Source organism: Micropterus dolomieu, linkage group LG12 (assembly GCF_021292245.1).
Source record: "Micropterus dolomieu isolate WLL.071019.BEF.003 ecotype Adirondacks linkage group LG12, ASM2129224v1, whole genome shotgun sequence".
In the NCBI taxonomy this organism is placed as follows: domain Eukaryota; kingdom Metazoa; phylum Chordata; class Actinopteri; order Centrarchiformes; family Centrarchidae; genus Micropterus; species Micropterus dolomieu.
Window position 1 is genome coordinate 26,003,678 of NC_060161.1, and position 16,911 is coordinate 26,020,588.

Consider the following 16,911-nt stretch of genomic DNA (forward strand, 5'->3'; position numbering starts at 1 on the left):
ATCTGACCCTAAAATGCAAGCTCTCTCCCCACAAGACGTACACTCTTGAGAGGTGTTGTCTCAGCTGTCGACAACACGCACACAAAAAAAATACTGCAGCGGCTGCTTTCATTCCAATGAAACAATAACACTGATTGCTGTTGTTGAGACAACTGAAGTGATAGAATAATCAATGTGAGTGTTGGTCACCTCCCACTGCCCAGTGTGTGTGTGTGTGTGTAAATACGTTACATCTGCACTAAGAAAAAGAGCGAGTATGAGTGTGTTTCTGTTTGTTGTGTGTGTGTGTGTGTGTGTGTGTGTGTGTGTGTGTGTGTGTGTTTGATAAATTGAGTCATTTATTAGAGTGTGTGCTGATTAATCCAGGCAGAGTGTTAATATAGGAGATGGAAACAGATTAAATGGCGTACATTAACAAATATTGCCACCCCTTTAAAACACACACAAACACACTGAAAATGTGTGTGTGTGTTTCTGCCCTTTCTCCACATAGTTGGTGTAAGTGTTCTGTCTGTTTGGAGATATATCTATTATTATATATGTGTGTACTTACTATTAGCCAGTAGCTGCTGTTGCTGCTGCTGGAGTTGTTGCTGATTGACAGCTCCAAGGGCCGGCCCCCTCCCACCGCTGCCGCCTCCTCCTCCTGCTGCTCCACCACCTCCTCCTCCCGCTGCTCCTACTGGTGCTCCTCCACCTCCTGGTCCTCCACTGTGGGCTCCAGCTGAGGGGCTGGTCAGACGCTCTTTATCCCAGGAACACTCACTCCCTCCTGGGTAAAGACAGACACACAGAGGCTTGAATCTTTGGACATTATATATATTTTCCAAATTGATCAAAAACTTTAGCAATACATTTTAAAAATGTGACTTCTTAATAATACACATACATTGTGAATATTAGTCATAATGCACTACAAGATGTGACCTATGTTCAAAACTATTTGACAGTTCGCTAAGCCCCACCCCCCTTACTGACTTTTGCCAAATGAAGTGTCGACTGACGCTAGCATATCTTATCAAGCCACTAATGTTACACTGATTTTGATTTGTCTAGTTGCATCCAGGACCCCACCACACCCAGACGTGATGGGTAAATGCTACACTGCTTTTTCTAACGTAATTTGTAACCACACAAAATAATGTCCTTAGCTAATGATACACTGACTGGGTTAACGCTACGTTAGTGCTGCTAGTGTGTACAATAAGCCAGTTTGCCAGACATGCTGACGTTTGCAGCTTAAGTTGTACACACTGTACACACTGTTTTATTCATTCATTACACTGTTGCTCATGTTGTTTTGGTTTTGGAAAGGCTTACGAAAAGTTAAACACACAATGCTTCGACATCTGACAGTTTGGAAGCTATGATTGGGACAATCGCTGCTGAGGGGAGGGGTTCAGTGAAGGGTAAACTGACTTGGTGGAAGCAAGTGCATTATTCTCTATACCAGGACACCTCAGAGTGCATTACCATATTTATACCATGGCTACTGGTAAAAAAGGAAAAACTAAACATGATTCATTTTCAAGTTTGTTTATGGTCAGTTCACACCAAGGTTAAGTGCTGTGTTTGGTTGTTGGATTCCTGCAGGTGAATGGTTGATTAAAAACTCTGTACGGTTTAATGTTTCAGTGATCTTAGTATGTCAGGGCTGTGTGGTGCTGCTGGACACTGAAACAAACCATGAAGTGTATCTTGAACTCATTCTAATCATCGGCTGATAGTACTCTTAAAACGTTAGGACTCATTATCAATACTACTAGAAAACAGATGTAATACGGATATCGAGAGGAAAAACATTTACCACATAAATCTGTCATTTAACAAATCCTTTTATAAATGACTTGTAACATAAATATTATTACTGATGATTTTGTTAGTAACATATTACAGACATAATGCTTATTTAGGTTTTTGCATTTCTGATCTTATTTACAGTAACCTGATGTGTTTTTATAGCAGGAAACATTTTTGCATGTGTGGGAACTCGACAGTGAAAGAAAATCTATTTTAACCGATATGCTCATAAAAACAAACATTTAAAAGTACTTCTTGTTTAAAATTGCTTTAAACAAGGATCCTTATAACTGGCGACAAACCAGTTTAATGAAAGTAAATCAAATACATTTATAAATAGCAATATAATCATGTGTTAAACATTTCCAAAAGTATTATATTGTGTCACATAACACAACCTTAATATATCGTATGATGATCATTATATCATCATTATGGCAAATATTAAACCAGGTTGTTATCTTTAAGATGAAGTTTGAAAATATCTTGAAACAATCACTTTCCGTCTTCACACCTTCATTCTTCTCTTCCTCTCTACTCTCTCTCTCTGCAAGGCTGCCTCTCTCACCCTCCACATCTCTCTCTCTGCTCCCCCGTTCCCTCTTTCATCCATCTTCATCTCCCTCCATTAGTTTGAATTAGCAACAGTCTCTCTCTATTATTGCCTACTGAATTCCCTGCGCTGTCTGTGTGTGTGTGTGTGTGTGTGTGTGTGTGTGTGGATGACAGCTGGGCCTCATCCCCTCTGCCATTTACACCAGGGAAGAAAAGAAGTATAAACAGATGGGCAGATGTTCACATCTCACACACACACACACACTATTCAATTTTTCCTTGGCCTTGTCCTCTTCTTCTCTGCCTCTCTTCTCTCTCCTCCGTCACTTTCTTTCTTTCCATCTCTCATCTACCTCCGTCTCCTCTTCTCTCTCACTCACTTGCTCTTTTGCCCTCGCTCCACTCGAATTTAATTCAGTTCAGTTTAACTCAAATTTACTTGCTTGTCTTTTCTCTTTCCGTCTTGGTCTTCAGACCCACATCTGTTTTTGTCCATACATGACCAAATGCAACCTTGAGCTAAGAGAGATGATGGTCAAACACTTCTACACACTCACTCCACCTGAAAAAAATAGTTGTTTATTTGTGTTTTAAACACTTCTCAGTTTAATTCAGTTATCAAAAACAGTGAACTTTACCAGAAATGTCAACCTCTGTTTTTCCTCGCTCTATTGTCTCTTTCCTAACCTCTTTTGTTTTTACACTTTTGGCTTTGTTCCCAAGGTTATTATCGTTAACAAAAACTAACGAAATAATGAAGACTAGGTGTGAAAAAACATCTTTGTTAACTGAAATAAAAATAATAACTAACTAAAAACTAAGATTATAGAGTAAAAGACTTTAGTTTTGGTCTTTGTCAGTTTATTTCATAGGACTTACATAAGCTTAGTATTTTGGGTGGATATAAAATCTATCTTCCATTTTGTGTCAGTTTTTAGTCCACGCCCCCTCGGCTGGGATCATGGCGGCGAAAGTCGTGAGAAAACAACCCATATTACAAAAAACAGAATAACACTGAAACTAATAACTAGCAAACACACTTAAACTTTCTGTGTAGACTCTACACCTCTCTACACCTCGTTGACAAAAACAAAGACATGTTTTCCATTGACAAATAAATGCGTCTCTTTCTCCATCTCTCCTCTCATTCACCCTCTCTGTGGTTTTCTCATTTCTATGATGAAAACAAAACAGATACGACTGTCACTGCAAGCTGGACAAGCCAGAGCGATCGACTTTCACCCATCAAACACCAAACTCTTCTCGCCCTAAATATCCCTTTCTCTCATTATGAGTCTGTTTTTCCCCTCCGTCCTCCCTCACTTTATTTTCTTTTTCATTTGTACACTTGTTCCTCTGCTCTATTGTCTGCTGGAGTTTCCCAGGCCGATGTGAGTGTCTCTTACAAAGAAAATAAGGTCGGACAATGAAAAGGTTTTCCACGCACTTGCAAAACAAAACAAAAAAACCCCACTCTGAATGAAATAAAAGGAGGAAGAAGAGGCGGAGGGAATAAATTTTTTTAAAAACGACAGCGCGAAAGACAATAAAACGAGAGAATGGAGGAAGTGTAACTCTATCAGTCCATTTGCCAGGTCAGCTGAAGAAAAGGAAGAAATTCAAGAGGAGAAAGAAAAATAGAAACATGGGAGTCTGGGTGGAAACAGAAGAAAAGATTGCACGCTCGCTTTTTTCTTTTCTCTTTGCTTTTTGTTTTCTGTCTTTTTAATAATTTAGAGAAGCAAACACAGCAGAGATGGAGTGGGCTGTAAAGTGTGTGTGTGTGTGTGTGTGTTAAGTCTTTGTTTTGTTTTTATATATGTCACTTAGTACTTTAGTACCTTTTCCTGATAGATACTTTTAGACTGAACATTATAATGAGACAGTCACTAACATCAAGGATAATTGCTGCAGGCATCCACACGTGATCTCCTTGCTCTTTGTTATTTTTTTATATTCTCTTCCTGTTGTATTTTGGTATCTGCTGCCACATCCAGCTACAGAAATGGGTCTAATTATCATATGTGCTGAAGAAGTAGGACATTATAACAAGCATTCAACTTTTTAGAAATATTGAGTGTTTAGTGTCTGTGTGTGAACCCGTTCTCACTCCCAAGCCATCAGATATGGACACGTGGTCAAGACCCAATGGCGTCAGTTTTTAACGCACTGAGGATCCCCTTAGGGTCATAGTTCAACAAAAGGGAAGACGTGTAGCGTAATTTATGAACGCTAAAGGTAGGCATAGGATATTTAACACAAACGTCCGTGGAGGTGGCTGGGTTAGGTGTGCCAGAAACCAGACTGTCACCCAGGAGACCGGTGTTCGTTTCCCGTGTGAAACAAAAAGTTATGTAGGTTACGTAAGTTGTTACTTAACGTGACTTAAGTTAATATTAATATCAATATCTATTTATATAGCACACTTAAAACCTGCTTTACAGGTTAAAAATACAACAATAAAACGGTAATTACAAAGTAAAAATACAGCAATAAAACATGAGAATATACAGTAAATTTAAGTAACGTAGTTATTTTAACCCAAAACATGATCTTAGCCTTAACCTAACCAAGTAGTTTTGGTGCCTAAACCTAACCAAATTATGACATTTCACAATGTTAACTACTAGTTTTATTTTGAAAGTCTAACCAGATGTTGCATATTTATTGTTGCTAACTTGACTATGGGGCTCTACACATCCAAAAACGACGCTAAAGGAGTACCCAGGGCGTTAAAAAGTGACGAATTTATAGACTGCTTATAAATAAATAGGGGGGGAAAAGTATATTCCATCTGACGCACTGAGTAACAAACAGACAACAATTTACTGGAAAAAACAAAACAATAAAAAGACCTAAATGGGGTTAGGGTTTCTTTAGGTACACCTCTTTCTTTACAGTATAAAAGATAAGAAGAACAAGTTCAATAGGAAATAAGAGTTGGAAAGATATCTGAATCGAGGAAGCAGAAAACGAAGGGAGCAAATGACAGAGAAGACGAAGATGAATAGTCTCCGTCATGTATCTTAATGTTTGCAGTCAGTTTAAATGTTGAAACTGATCCCAGTGAAGAGACGATCTGTGGCTCGGGTTTCAATACTAAATAAAACTTTCTCTTCTGCCTTTGGTTTCCTTTTTTCCTCCCTGCAGCCACAGATGTGTTTTACGGATTATGTTAAGTGATGTAAGAAAAGAAGGAGGAGGTGTGAGAACGGACAGTAATAAATGAATAAAAGGCAGAGGATGGAAGATTTGAAGACTCCCAAAGGTTTTATGCCATGTGAGAAAAATTATGAAAATGTTGATTATTTCACTTAACAGATTTCCAAACTTCCTGTCCAGTAAAAAGTTATTCATGGTGTAATAAAGCACAATATTTCTCTCTACAGTACAAGTACTTCAAGTTGTACTTAGTACAATAAGTTCAGACTACAGGCCAAAGTGACCCACATCCATTTTTTTTGCTCATATGTGACTCAGATCTGATCTTTTTTTAGGACAGTGTGACAGAGATGGGGACTCGAGTTAGAGACTCGGACTCGAGTATGACTTAAGTCGCACACACAATGACTTCAGACTCTACTTGAGACTCATCCTCAAAAGACTTCAGACTCGACTCGGACTCGAAGTGCGGGACTCGTGAACAATGTTTATTTTTTAGGAAACGTCTGATGAGCTTGCCGTTATTCCCTCCCTCCGTTCCCTATAACCTGCTTACGTAACATCTGCTGCGCGCAGCCGCACGTGACCGAGGACAACAAACACCGGCAGCTGCTCCGCCATTCATCATAAACTTTGGCTTTAAAACTTCATACAACAAGACCCAAACAAAGAAACGCTGAACGCAAATAGGTTGGTAACCTGTGGTGAGTAAACATGTTTAGCTCAACATTGGCCATCTAACGTTAGCTTGCTTCTTGCGTCAGCTACGACCTACAAGAGGTTTACTCCGACTGTTGTTCGTTATGAAAAGACGAATGAGCGTTTGCCAAACTTGTGGTGGTCGATAAACGTAATTATTTACGTCCCGCTGGCTGCCATCACCTTAATTATTGCCGTTGGCTAGAAAGAAGTAACAGGTTTATTGTTGATTATGTAGCCTTACAGTTTTATTTAGTTATAACGTTACACTGGTTTGAGAGTCTGGTGGTGTGGTGACTTACAGTAGTTTATAAGCTGTCAATAATTGTAGACGCATTGTACATTAGGCTACATGGTTGTGCTCTGTAAGTTAAAAACAGGTTACAGGTTTATTGTTGATTATGCAACATCACAGTTTTATTTAATAAGTTTTAATTTATAACTTACACTGGGTTTAAGAGTCTGGGGAGTGTGTTGACTTACAGTATTTAATAAGCTGTCAATAATTGCATTGTACATTACATGGTTGTGCTCTGTAAATGAAAAACAGGTTACAGTTACTTATAGCATTAGAATTCCTTATAGCCATGCAGTTTTATTAGCAACCTGGATTGAACGCAGCAGGTGATACAACATTCATTATAACCACGAGAGACTTGAGACTTGACTTGGACTCTAGCTCAAAGACTTGTGAGCATCTCTGCAGTGTGAACAGGCCAAGTCACATGGAATCTGATCTTTTCTAGTTCGGATTTGGCACTTTCATATGTGGTCCAAATCTGATATAGATCGGATCTTTTTAAATGCGACCTGAGTCTGGACACTCAGGTCGGAATTGACGTGACTTTGACGTCACTCTAGAGCAGCTGATGTCACAGTTCTGCTGTAGAGGGAGCCGTGGTGAACGAAAAAGCTCCACAAAAGCCATTATTAAACATATGACTCTCCTTCTTCTCTTCCTTGTTATCATCTGCTCACTGAATCGAGCAGATTCAGTGAGCACTTTTCACTTTTAGGCCATGGACAGTTCACACTGGAGTCTGATATGGGCCACATTTAAACAGTAATGTGAACGGTCAAACAAAAAAATCGGATCTGAGAAAAAAATCGTAATTGAGCATTAAGGCCTGCAGTCTGAACTTAGCCTTTGTCAGTTTATCTGGGGTTTTTTTGCTTGTGTGTGTGTTGTTACCTGTGTTGGAGTGCAAGTCGTCGTTGTCTGACTCGTTGCCGTTCTGGAGACTCATCATCATCTTCATCTTCTGCAGCTTCTGGAGCTCAGCCATGGCTGCTGCTGTCAGACCTGTGAGACACACACACACTCTGCTGTTACCTTCGTCAGCATTATAAGAAACATCTGTAGCAGCGCACACTCTCACAGGAGGTAAGACGCCCATAATTGTCAACCAGTATTGGAATTTATCAGCTGCCATAAATTCCATCAACTCCGATGTCTGTTATCATACTTTTGTGAGCTCTTCTTCGCCCCTTGCAGGTGCTGCCTGCCTTTTACCCATGATGCTTTGCTGGTGAGCTGTGACACACATACTGGAAGTTGGGGCGGGCTGTCGCTGTCAAAATGCTCTTCTCAGTTTGAGCGATTTGTTGGAGTGTTTCAGGGTGTGAGTGCTGTTTTGAGACGCCTTGGGGCTGATGTATATTCACTGATACACACATGCAGACAAACAAAACACACACATAGAGAACAACCCCCCCAACACACACACACACACACACACACACACACACACACACACACACACACTCTTTTGTATGGACTAAGATCCCTGGCTCTGTGCACTGACCTGGAACTGACTTCTATACACAACAACCAGCAGAGTGAGAGCGATGACCCTGTGCGTGTGTGTGTGTGTGTGTGAAAGTGAGAGAGAGAGCATGCTTTATTGTGTAAATCCACTATTATATTTGTAAGCGTGCACATGAGCATTTGCATCGTGCTCAGTGTGTATGTACAGTTTGCTTTCACGTATATAAAGGTGTGTGACAGAGAGAGAAAGAATGCATGCATGCTTATCTGTGCATACTTGTATCCCACTGTGTGTGTGTGTGTGTAGGTCAGTTGGTTTTGCCCCAGTCACGGTTGACGGCCTTGGAGGAATGTCCATTACACACACAGTACAGTTGTCTGCAAGCTATAAAGAAAACAAGACAGAGGGAGGGGTGGAAAGGAGTAGTGGGAGGTAGAGAGGGAGGAGTTGTTGCCTTGTTTGAAATTTAATTTAAAGCAGGATGGAGGGATGAAGGGGGAGGTGTAGAAAGAGAGAAAGAGGGTGTTGTGTGCAGGTTAAACTAAACTGGAGTTCCTTAATTAACTACAGAGGTACGAAGTTTAAAACTTGCAGTTGAGCTAAAAAATTCTCCATTGGTTAATTTTCACCATTTTTTTTGTATGTTTTTCTAATTCGTAAAACAAGTGGGGAAAAAGAAGGGAAAACACTCTGGCAGCTAAGTTACTGTATGTTGACGTTACTATAGTCTGATTTCATGTCAGTGCAGCATATAAAGATTAATTTAAAATATAATTTAAAATTAACTTGTTTTCTAGAATTACAGAACATCAGTATTTTTTTACTGTGCTGTGTAGAGACCTATGTCATCTTGTCTTTAGACACGCTGACACTCCTTTCTAGATAATTCATAATGTAAAAGTATATTTTTCATAATCTGATACTTCCATAAAAGAAAAGACCAATATATAAGATCAGAGTGGCTCTCTGTTTTATTTGTTGATAAGGTCACCATTAATTTAAAGACAGGATGTCGAGGTGGGACATTTTGCAGAGAGGGGTCATTTTAAACTGTAAACCTATTTAATATCCAATGAAGAAGAAAACTTATGATGGCTGCATGTATGTAGATTTTGTGTTTGAACATAAAAAGTGCCACCTACTGTTCCTAATATCTGCATAATAGTGGGTGGAAACGCGCATAACTTTCATTTTCTTTAGCAGATATTCTCAAAATTCTGTCATAATTTGCATTATATTTGGCTGGAAACCTGTGTTTTTTCTTCTTGTGAGCCATTGTCACATGTAGGGCTGAATGATGAATTGCATTTGCGATATTATCGTGATGTAATAAAATGAGATTTTCTGATCGCAAAGGCTGCGATTACACTCTGGTCACATGACATCCAAGTGGAAAGCAGTTCCTGACGTTACGCTGTACCTTGCCTTCTTGTTGTACAATGGCCTTAAGCTTGACAGAAGCTGACATTACAGAAACTTTAGTGTCATACAGGGAATGAAAGTAGCAACCGCCACCCGCGGTAACTTGGTGGTAGTGGTGGGTGAAAACCGCTGCTTTGACGACAGAAAAAATGCACAACAGAAAGACACGTGTAGTAAGGTAAGCGTAATGTGGCGATCGGCGCCTGCGTCACACACACAGCCACCAGTCAGCTCAGGAAATATCTGTGAAACGACGTTTCAGACCAAACTCACAAGTCCGAAAGAGGCCCAGTATGTCCCGAGTTACTGCCCAGTTACAGCCAGTGTGCCGCTTACCAGCATCAGAGGCAGCGGGGGAGGAGGACTCCGGTGTTGTCGGAGAATTACTAAGCTTGTCTATTAAACACAAGAGGCGACGCTTGATTTTCTTTTCTTTTTTTGTTTGCTTACTGGGATACAGAAAGATGGACTAAGAGATTTGAACTGAGATAAGGACGCCTTAAGTGGTGGTTGAACTGTGGTTTTTGTATTGAGCACTTACTGTGGTGAGTTAACGTTAGTTTTTCTTGTGGTCTGTAGGTAGGCCGACCTGATGAAATCATATCATTTTATTTAATGCCATGATTTGACTCAAATTATCTTTCTCATATTTTTATAATTTGATATATCTTCTCCACCATTGCTCATAATAATAATTCTACCTAATTCATCATAACACAAGAAAGAACAGTGTAGTTCTATCTATCTAATATTGTGTATACACTGCTTGTCCATTTTGAATAATACAGGAGGTAAAGAGCTTAAAAATTAATCGCATATTAAATTGCAATATTGGTAATAAAAAAATCGCTATTAGATTATTTTCCAAAATCGTCCTAGTCACATGTATGTGAAAGGTGTCTTTCATACTGATGAACACACAGAATCAATACCCCACCAGCAGTTTTACTGTTTTGTTTCACTCTCAGTGTATTTTCAGCGGTTATCTTTCTACGCGCTGTTTATGCGCCCTGGGCGGCTTGCGTTTTTGAAGAAGCACAAAGTTGAGAAAAAATTCAACTCTGAGCACATAAGCGCCCGATGTCATTTGCGTTTTTTTCCATTGTCCAATCAAATGAATGATGCCGTTAGTTGTGGTCACGGACGTTTACAGTTACTTGAATTGTCCGGAGACTGCAACAAACTCTCCCTGAGTCATCTTAAAATAAGCCTTGAACCGACCATCATTAAGACGAAGCTACTGGACCAGCTGGTGGTACTACCAGCAGTGCCTCCTCTTTCTGAGGGTCTCATGTACCCACACGGATGTCCATTTCCCTGTCTCCTGCATTTTTGTGCACCTCTCATCCTCAAACAATGCCAGAGCTAGCGCCCTCCACTTGTCTATTTTATTAAAGCAGATGTTTTTAGCAACAAAAGACACAGACCTGTGAGTTGTGATGAAGTTGCTGCTAACATGACAGGCCTATTACTTAGCAGCAAACCACAGATTACAGATCGCTGGCACTATAATCTTTGATTAGATTGACAGGACAGCTGATTCGGTGGTTGCCTAGCAACATAAATAAATGCAGCGCACTGCTCATTTCCAAATTCAACCATAAAAAGCATTGCTGTGTGCCTTGCGTTTTCTAACCTGCAAAACGCTTTCTGTCTGATGGGGGCCTTAGAGACTAGCTAGTGAACCTAGTGGAGCATTTAGCAGCTGAAGAGACGGACATTTTCCTCAGGAGTTGGTGGAGACCAAAAACAGAGCTAAAAGAGAGTGAGTGTTAGTCAGAAACACGACTCTAAATAAATGCAAATGTTTCTGGATATTTGCAGGATGTGTAAATAAGCAGCTGTTTGCTATTAAGTTCAGTGTTATATAGATGCAGTACCGGAGACTGCTCTTTCAGGACCCCCGCCGTCCTAGGACCGTAGTTCTTTTTCAACAGTGCCATCTAGCAGAGTGGAGGTGGTAATGCACAGCAACGCGAAGGAGGTTGACTTTATCTGCTCGCAATAAGTAAAGTAATAATATTACTTTGGGGGGGGGGGGGCGCTAATCTGGACACCCAGCTACGTTTTAACTGGACAGGTTTGTGCAGCGGTGTTCATGAGAGAGAGACAAAACGGGCAAGCGAGAGGAGATGCTGCATGAATATATGCTCCACAATACAGCTCCTCAATCAAATAAGATTTTACGACAAGTAAAAAAAATAGAAAATCAACATGTGGCGGTCAGCTTTGATAATTATCCCATACATAGATTTATTTGTCTGTATGTATGGGACACACTGCTTTCAATACCACTCCCCTTCACCCCCAAACAAAGTAGTCTATCCCGACTTTATTAACTAATATCATATTCATAACAGCAGCAGGGAGTGTGTTTTTTACAAGACATTTAACGTTTGTTAATGCCACCGGCTGAAATAAAAAATAAAAGTAGCTCAAATCCCGACTTTTGAACTAGGCTACTGTTTGTCTGCACATTTAGCCTATTTATAAGAGCAGTATTCATTATTTTTAACAAATGTTACGTTAACGCCACTCTCTCCCGACAAGTCCAAGCATCAGTGACAGTAGCCGCCGGAGTTTCTTTCTGTGCTTCAATAAATTAAATGTAGAATTGTTCGCGGTTGAAAACTTCTTGCTGGTTGCAGAGTTTACAATAGATGACAATGTTCTTTGCATGTTAGACTGTGACACAATAATAGCAGTACTTACAGCTGTGTAAAGAACACCACTCTCCCTCGTTCTCCTTTCTTCCTTTAGTTTAGTGGCAGCCGACTTGAACAACATAAGCTCCGGTGCCGCTGAGCTGCCATACAGTCGCGCATTTTCGTCAAGGATGGTGCATTCAGTAACGCAGTGTTGCTTGGATTAGTAACTGTAATAATATTACTGTTTTAGAAAAGTAATTAGTTACACTACTAGTTACAGGGGAAAGTAATAGTATTACTTGCCCAAGTAAAACTTGCCTAACACTATCCACCAGTAATTGATTTAAGTGATTTCACAAGTGTACCTAATGAGCAAAGGCTACCCAGTGCGACAGGAAAAGGGAGAAAAGAGAAACCAACAGAAAGAGGTCCAGTCAAAGAGCCTGAGGCAGAGTGACCAGACGTATTGTCTGCTGTCCTGCTGAGAGAAAGGAGGAGGAAAGGAGTGGAGGAACAGGATGGAGGAAAGGAGGCCAAAAATGAAGAGAAGAGGACCATAAGGAGCTGCTGCTCATAAGCACCTACTTAAAATGAAGGTTATAGCAAATAGTGTCAATCAGATGAAAATAATATGTGAAAGTTTTTTTTTCATCTGACTAATTTTTTAACATGCTTTACTGGTGATACAAGCCATGCTAAACAACAACTTTAAATGTATTATGTTATTTTGTTTCCCACTACAACAGAGGATGTAAGCATGCTCATGAAAAATGCATTAAAAGGTGAAGATAATGGAAAAAACAAAAAGGATGCTGTGGAAGACTAAGAGATGAAAAAATGACGGAGAAAACAAGCGAAAGGAAGAAGTAGGATTGATGTGAAAGGAAGCAGTAAGAGGAAAAACATGGAGACAAGAGGATATAAAGATGGAAAGGCTAGTGAGTAAGAAGAGAGAGGTCTGGAAATGGAAAAAGTCAGAAAGAAGAATGAGTGACATGAAGAAGTGGGATGGATGAAGGCAAAGAGGTCAACTAGATCAAAACAGAAACAAGGGGGAACAACGTCAGGTGCTGCTGTATCGGAAAACAAGAAGGAAGCGAGAACGGATGGATAGAAATAGAAAAAGTAAATGTAACACATGATGACATTTTCTAACGTAGTGAGCTATCGAGTCAATCATCTTAGTTTCCTTTGAGTACAGCTGCTCTCTGTTTGACCTCAGCGGGAATCTCCGGATCTGAAAAGTGAAGCCGATGTCAAAGTGCCTTAAACCTGCATTCTCTCTAACAGCCAGCAGGGGGCGACTCCACTGGTTACAAAAAGATGTCTGATTCCATTAGACTTAATGGCAAAATGACCCGTTTTCCAACTTGATTTTTCACCCCAGTAAACACTTTCAATTAGGGCTGACCCCAAATAGTCGAAGATTCGATGCTTCGATGGGCGGAGCCTGATTCGTCTGTCAATCTCACAGTCGAAGCTTCGCAGCGAAACAATGATCACGCCATTTTGGCGATTTGGGGGTGCTCATCATTTTACATAGATCTACCAGTTTTCTCTCAATAACTTAATATACAGCCTTTTACAATATACATTTAAATGTTTAATGCTGTAAATAAACATGTAGAAAGAAAAAAAAAAACTTCCAATAAATGTTTTTAAAGTGCGTGAATAAATCCAAAATTGTAACCATAACCCTGGGTGCGCATGTGTAGGCGCATTGTGTATGTGTGTAGTGGCAGGAGGAACACTTGCTGAAGAGACGCATCCCCATCTTCACCAGTTTGTCGAGTTGTCCGCACCTCAAGGGACTTTCGGATAATTTATCACAGTTGATGAACCACACAAAGAATATTTTTATCGTTTTTGAAAAGCATGCAGCTGTCGGCAGCACGGCAAAAACTCTGCACAAGACCGCTGAATAGCAGGCGAGAGAGAGAATGGTCAACAATAAGCCTCAGTTTAGCTTCGGCTCACAATCGCCGCGCACAAAAACACACGATTCGAATGTCAGTCAACAGGACTATAGGCAGGACTTGACGATTCTGATTCGACTATGTAAATCCTTAGTCGGGGACAGCCCTACTTTCTCTAATGAGTTTTTGGTCTCAGTTGCTAGTTTTAAGTCTTCAATACAGTATGATGTTCATTTAGTAAATTATGGTCCCACTTAGAGGGTATGATGATAAAGCAGTGCATGCCTTGTGATTGACCTGTCGCTACCAACCTGTTAATCAGGCTAGAGGCGACTTTTATCCTCTGCACTGTGTACATTTAACTGTAAAAAGCTTATTAGGAGTCAACTGTTCTTTTTTTCCTGATAAGTGCATTTTGTTTTAAGCCTGTTTTTAGCTAGCCAAAATTAGATCCCTGCTAAAATCGCAGTTAACATGAGTTACAGATGCAACCAGCTAACCAAGCTAGCTAGCGCTGCCATCACGTCCGGTTGCAAAAAAATCAAGATGGCAGAACAGCCAAAATGCCAAACTCCAGGCTTTAAAAATGGTAGTCCACAGGTGACCTCACGGTCCATTTGTTTTATATAGAGTGCTCATTTTGAACAACACGTCCTCGTTTGACAATGACTCCTAAGGCATGGCCTACCAGACCTTTGAGCTATATGGCCGTATATTTCGGGAGGACGGTCTGTTTTGAAACTGCTTTACCCCTTGAACTATGTCTGAAAAATGTGATTGTTAATTAATTTGGACATAACATTTTCAAGGATTATTAGACTATCAGGCTGTATTAAAGGTAGTGAGGCACAATATTTTTAAAATGTCTGTTAGTAGTTTTTCAAATTTAAGACTTTAGAGGTAAGAGGGGGACAAGGTTGTCAGAAAAGAAGGCTGCAATAAAAAATGAAAATGGAGTCTATCTGGAGGGTCAGGACTGCATTCACAAATTGATTACTGAGGAACACCTTGACACACACAAAGATGCATATACAGATACAGGAAACAGCCCTACACACACACACACACACACACACACACACACACGGGTGGACATACAAACTCATACACACAATCACACAAAACATACATTACCGACACACACATAGTCAGAACGTCCGCTTCGCCTCAATGCAACCAGAAGACAATCAATAGTGAAGGCAGAGCCACAATACTGTTCTCCATCATGACTATCAAACACACACACACACTTTCTCTCTCAGATCGATGGCGGTCCGCTGTGTCCACAGTTACCGAGCATCGACCCCGTCTCTAATGGCGGCCATGGAACCTTGGGAATTAGTGTGTGATTGATTGACAGACGGCTTCAAAGACACACGCATCATATAGGACCAGTGTGTGTGTGTGTGTGTGTGTGTGTGTGTGTGTGTGTGTGTGTTTTCCCCTGTGGGTTGTCCATACATTGTTTACCCATCTCTTTTTCCTTCATGTGCATATCCTAATGCTTTCTGAAGGACAAAAGTGAGAAAAGAGGAGGAGAAGACAGTAAGGAAGAATTAAAAAAAGTAAGAAACAGGATTATGACAGAACAGAAGTGAATCGTCAGCATAACATGATCAACATCGCCAGGGCTGAGATACCAACTCATCAGACATCAAGAGGATGATTGTAACGATGGGAAAAGTGGTTCTATTAAAGAGTTTTTAACATCATCATTATTGAAGTCATCACTTTATATGAAAGTCCAAACTGATACGTATATATTTAGAGATCTGTATTTTAGTTTTTGTGCTATGTCAAACATTATTCTAGGCCTTGTTATGTCGCCTGCCTCATTTGTATTTGTAATCATTGTTTTATTGCTTTTAGCCAAAGGCTTTAGGGATGGCAATCTTGGTTGGCCCACCACTTTAGTTTTGACTGAAATATCTCAAGGATCAAGATGAAATTTGGTACAGATATCCATGATGCAGGATAAATTGTATAGACTACCACTACCATGATCCACCAATATATCTCTGATTTAAAAAATGGATTCATACAAAGTTTGGTATAGACATTAATGTTTCCCCGGTTGATGAATCCTAATGACTTTGGTGTGAATAAATTTAGGAGGAAGAACCAGAAAGTTGTATAGTTTGCCCTGAACTTGGCGAAAATGTGTTTTTGCACCCTGGACTTTAAATAATGTAATCCCACACTGCTGTTTTGGCCAAAGTGAACCCGAAATATACATAAGATGTTGAAGTTTTGAAAGACAAAACGTTTGACTTCAGGCTTTTCAAAGTAAGAGCATAATTGGTTGGGAAAGACTGACACCTGACAACATTAAAAAGTAAAACAAATAATTAAGCTTTCTGTAGCAAAGTAGGACAAACGAAATCGAATACAAAGACTTTTTTCAACTTCCAAGATATGTTTTACTTTCCTGACGTGAGTTTTTGATTTTGTACATGTGAAAACTGAAACAAAACGTCCTGTTCTCAACACAGCATCTCGTTTTGTATGTCCAGGACTCTGTCCTACATAGTCCTACAGTTAGGCTAAGTCATTAACGCCACCCATCATAAAAAAAGTGAACCATTTCCTGCTACTGTAAGGCATTTTTCAGTAAAAGCATTCACCTATTCTAAATGAGATCTGACAGTGTCCTTCCACAGCACAGTGCGTCAGGATGGTCTTTAATAGCTTCGACTTCGTTGGTGGAGACTGTTGGGTGATCTTTGAGAGTCCTAAACCCCCCTCCAGAGCTCGCGTGAAACCCACCCCATTTGGCTGTGGTCGTAAATATTTAATCCGCTGTACCTACATCTCTGACGAAGTGCTCTGAACACACTCTCAGAGACGGAGTGACACTTTGAATAAAACAAACAGGAAAACAGAGAAATTGCTCTTTGTGTTCTGAATTTAGAAACACACTGTTCTGGCCTTTTTTTGTTT

General features: G+C 40.1%; 1 protein-coding gene and 1 long non-coding RNA gene across 4 annotated transcripts in view; one reads left to right on the forward strand and one right to left on the reverse strand.

The window, feature by feature from the left end:
* Positions 1–8,352, forward strand: part of LOC123980402 — a 67,846-nt gene extending 59,494 nt beyond the window's left edge. For both annotated transcript variants that reach the window (XR_006827493.1, XR_006827494.1), the window contains 2 exons: positions 7,485–7,600; positions 7,712–8,352. This is a non-coding gene — a long non-coding RNA (uncharacterized LOC123980402). The remainder of the gene's footprint in view (positions 1–7,484; positions 7,601–7,711) is intronic.
* Positions 1–16,911, reverse strand: part of LOC123980399 (dachshund homolog 2-like) — a 109,668-nt gene that overhangs the window by 24,846 nt on the left and 67,911 nt on the right. For both annotated transcript variants that reach the window (XM_046064754.1, XM_046064755.1), the window contains exons 3-4: positions 7,409–7,519; positions 554–772 (exon numbers count right to left, since the gene is read on the reverse strand). In XM_046064754.1, the coding sequence (XP_045920710.1) occupies positions 554–772; positions 7,409–7,519 (330 nt within the window). The remainder of the gene's footprint in view (positions 1–553; positions 773–7,408; positions 7,520–16,911) is intronic.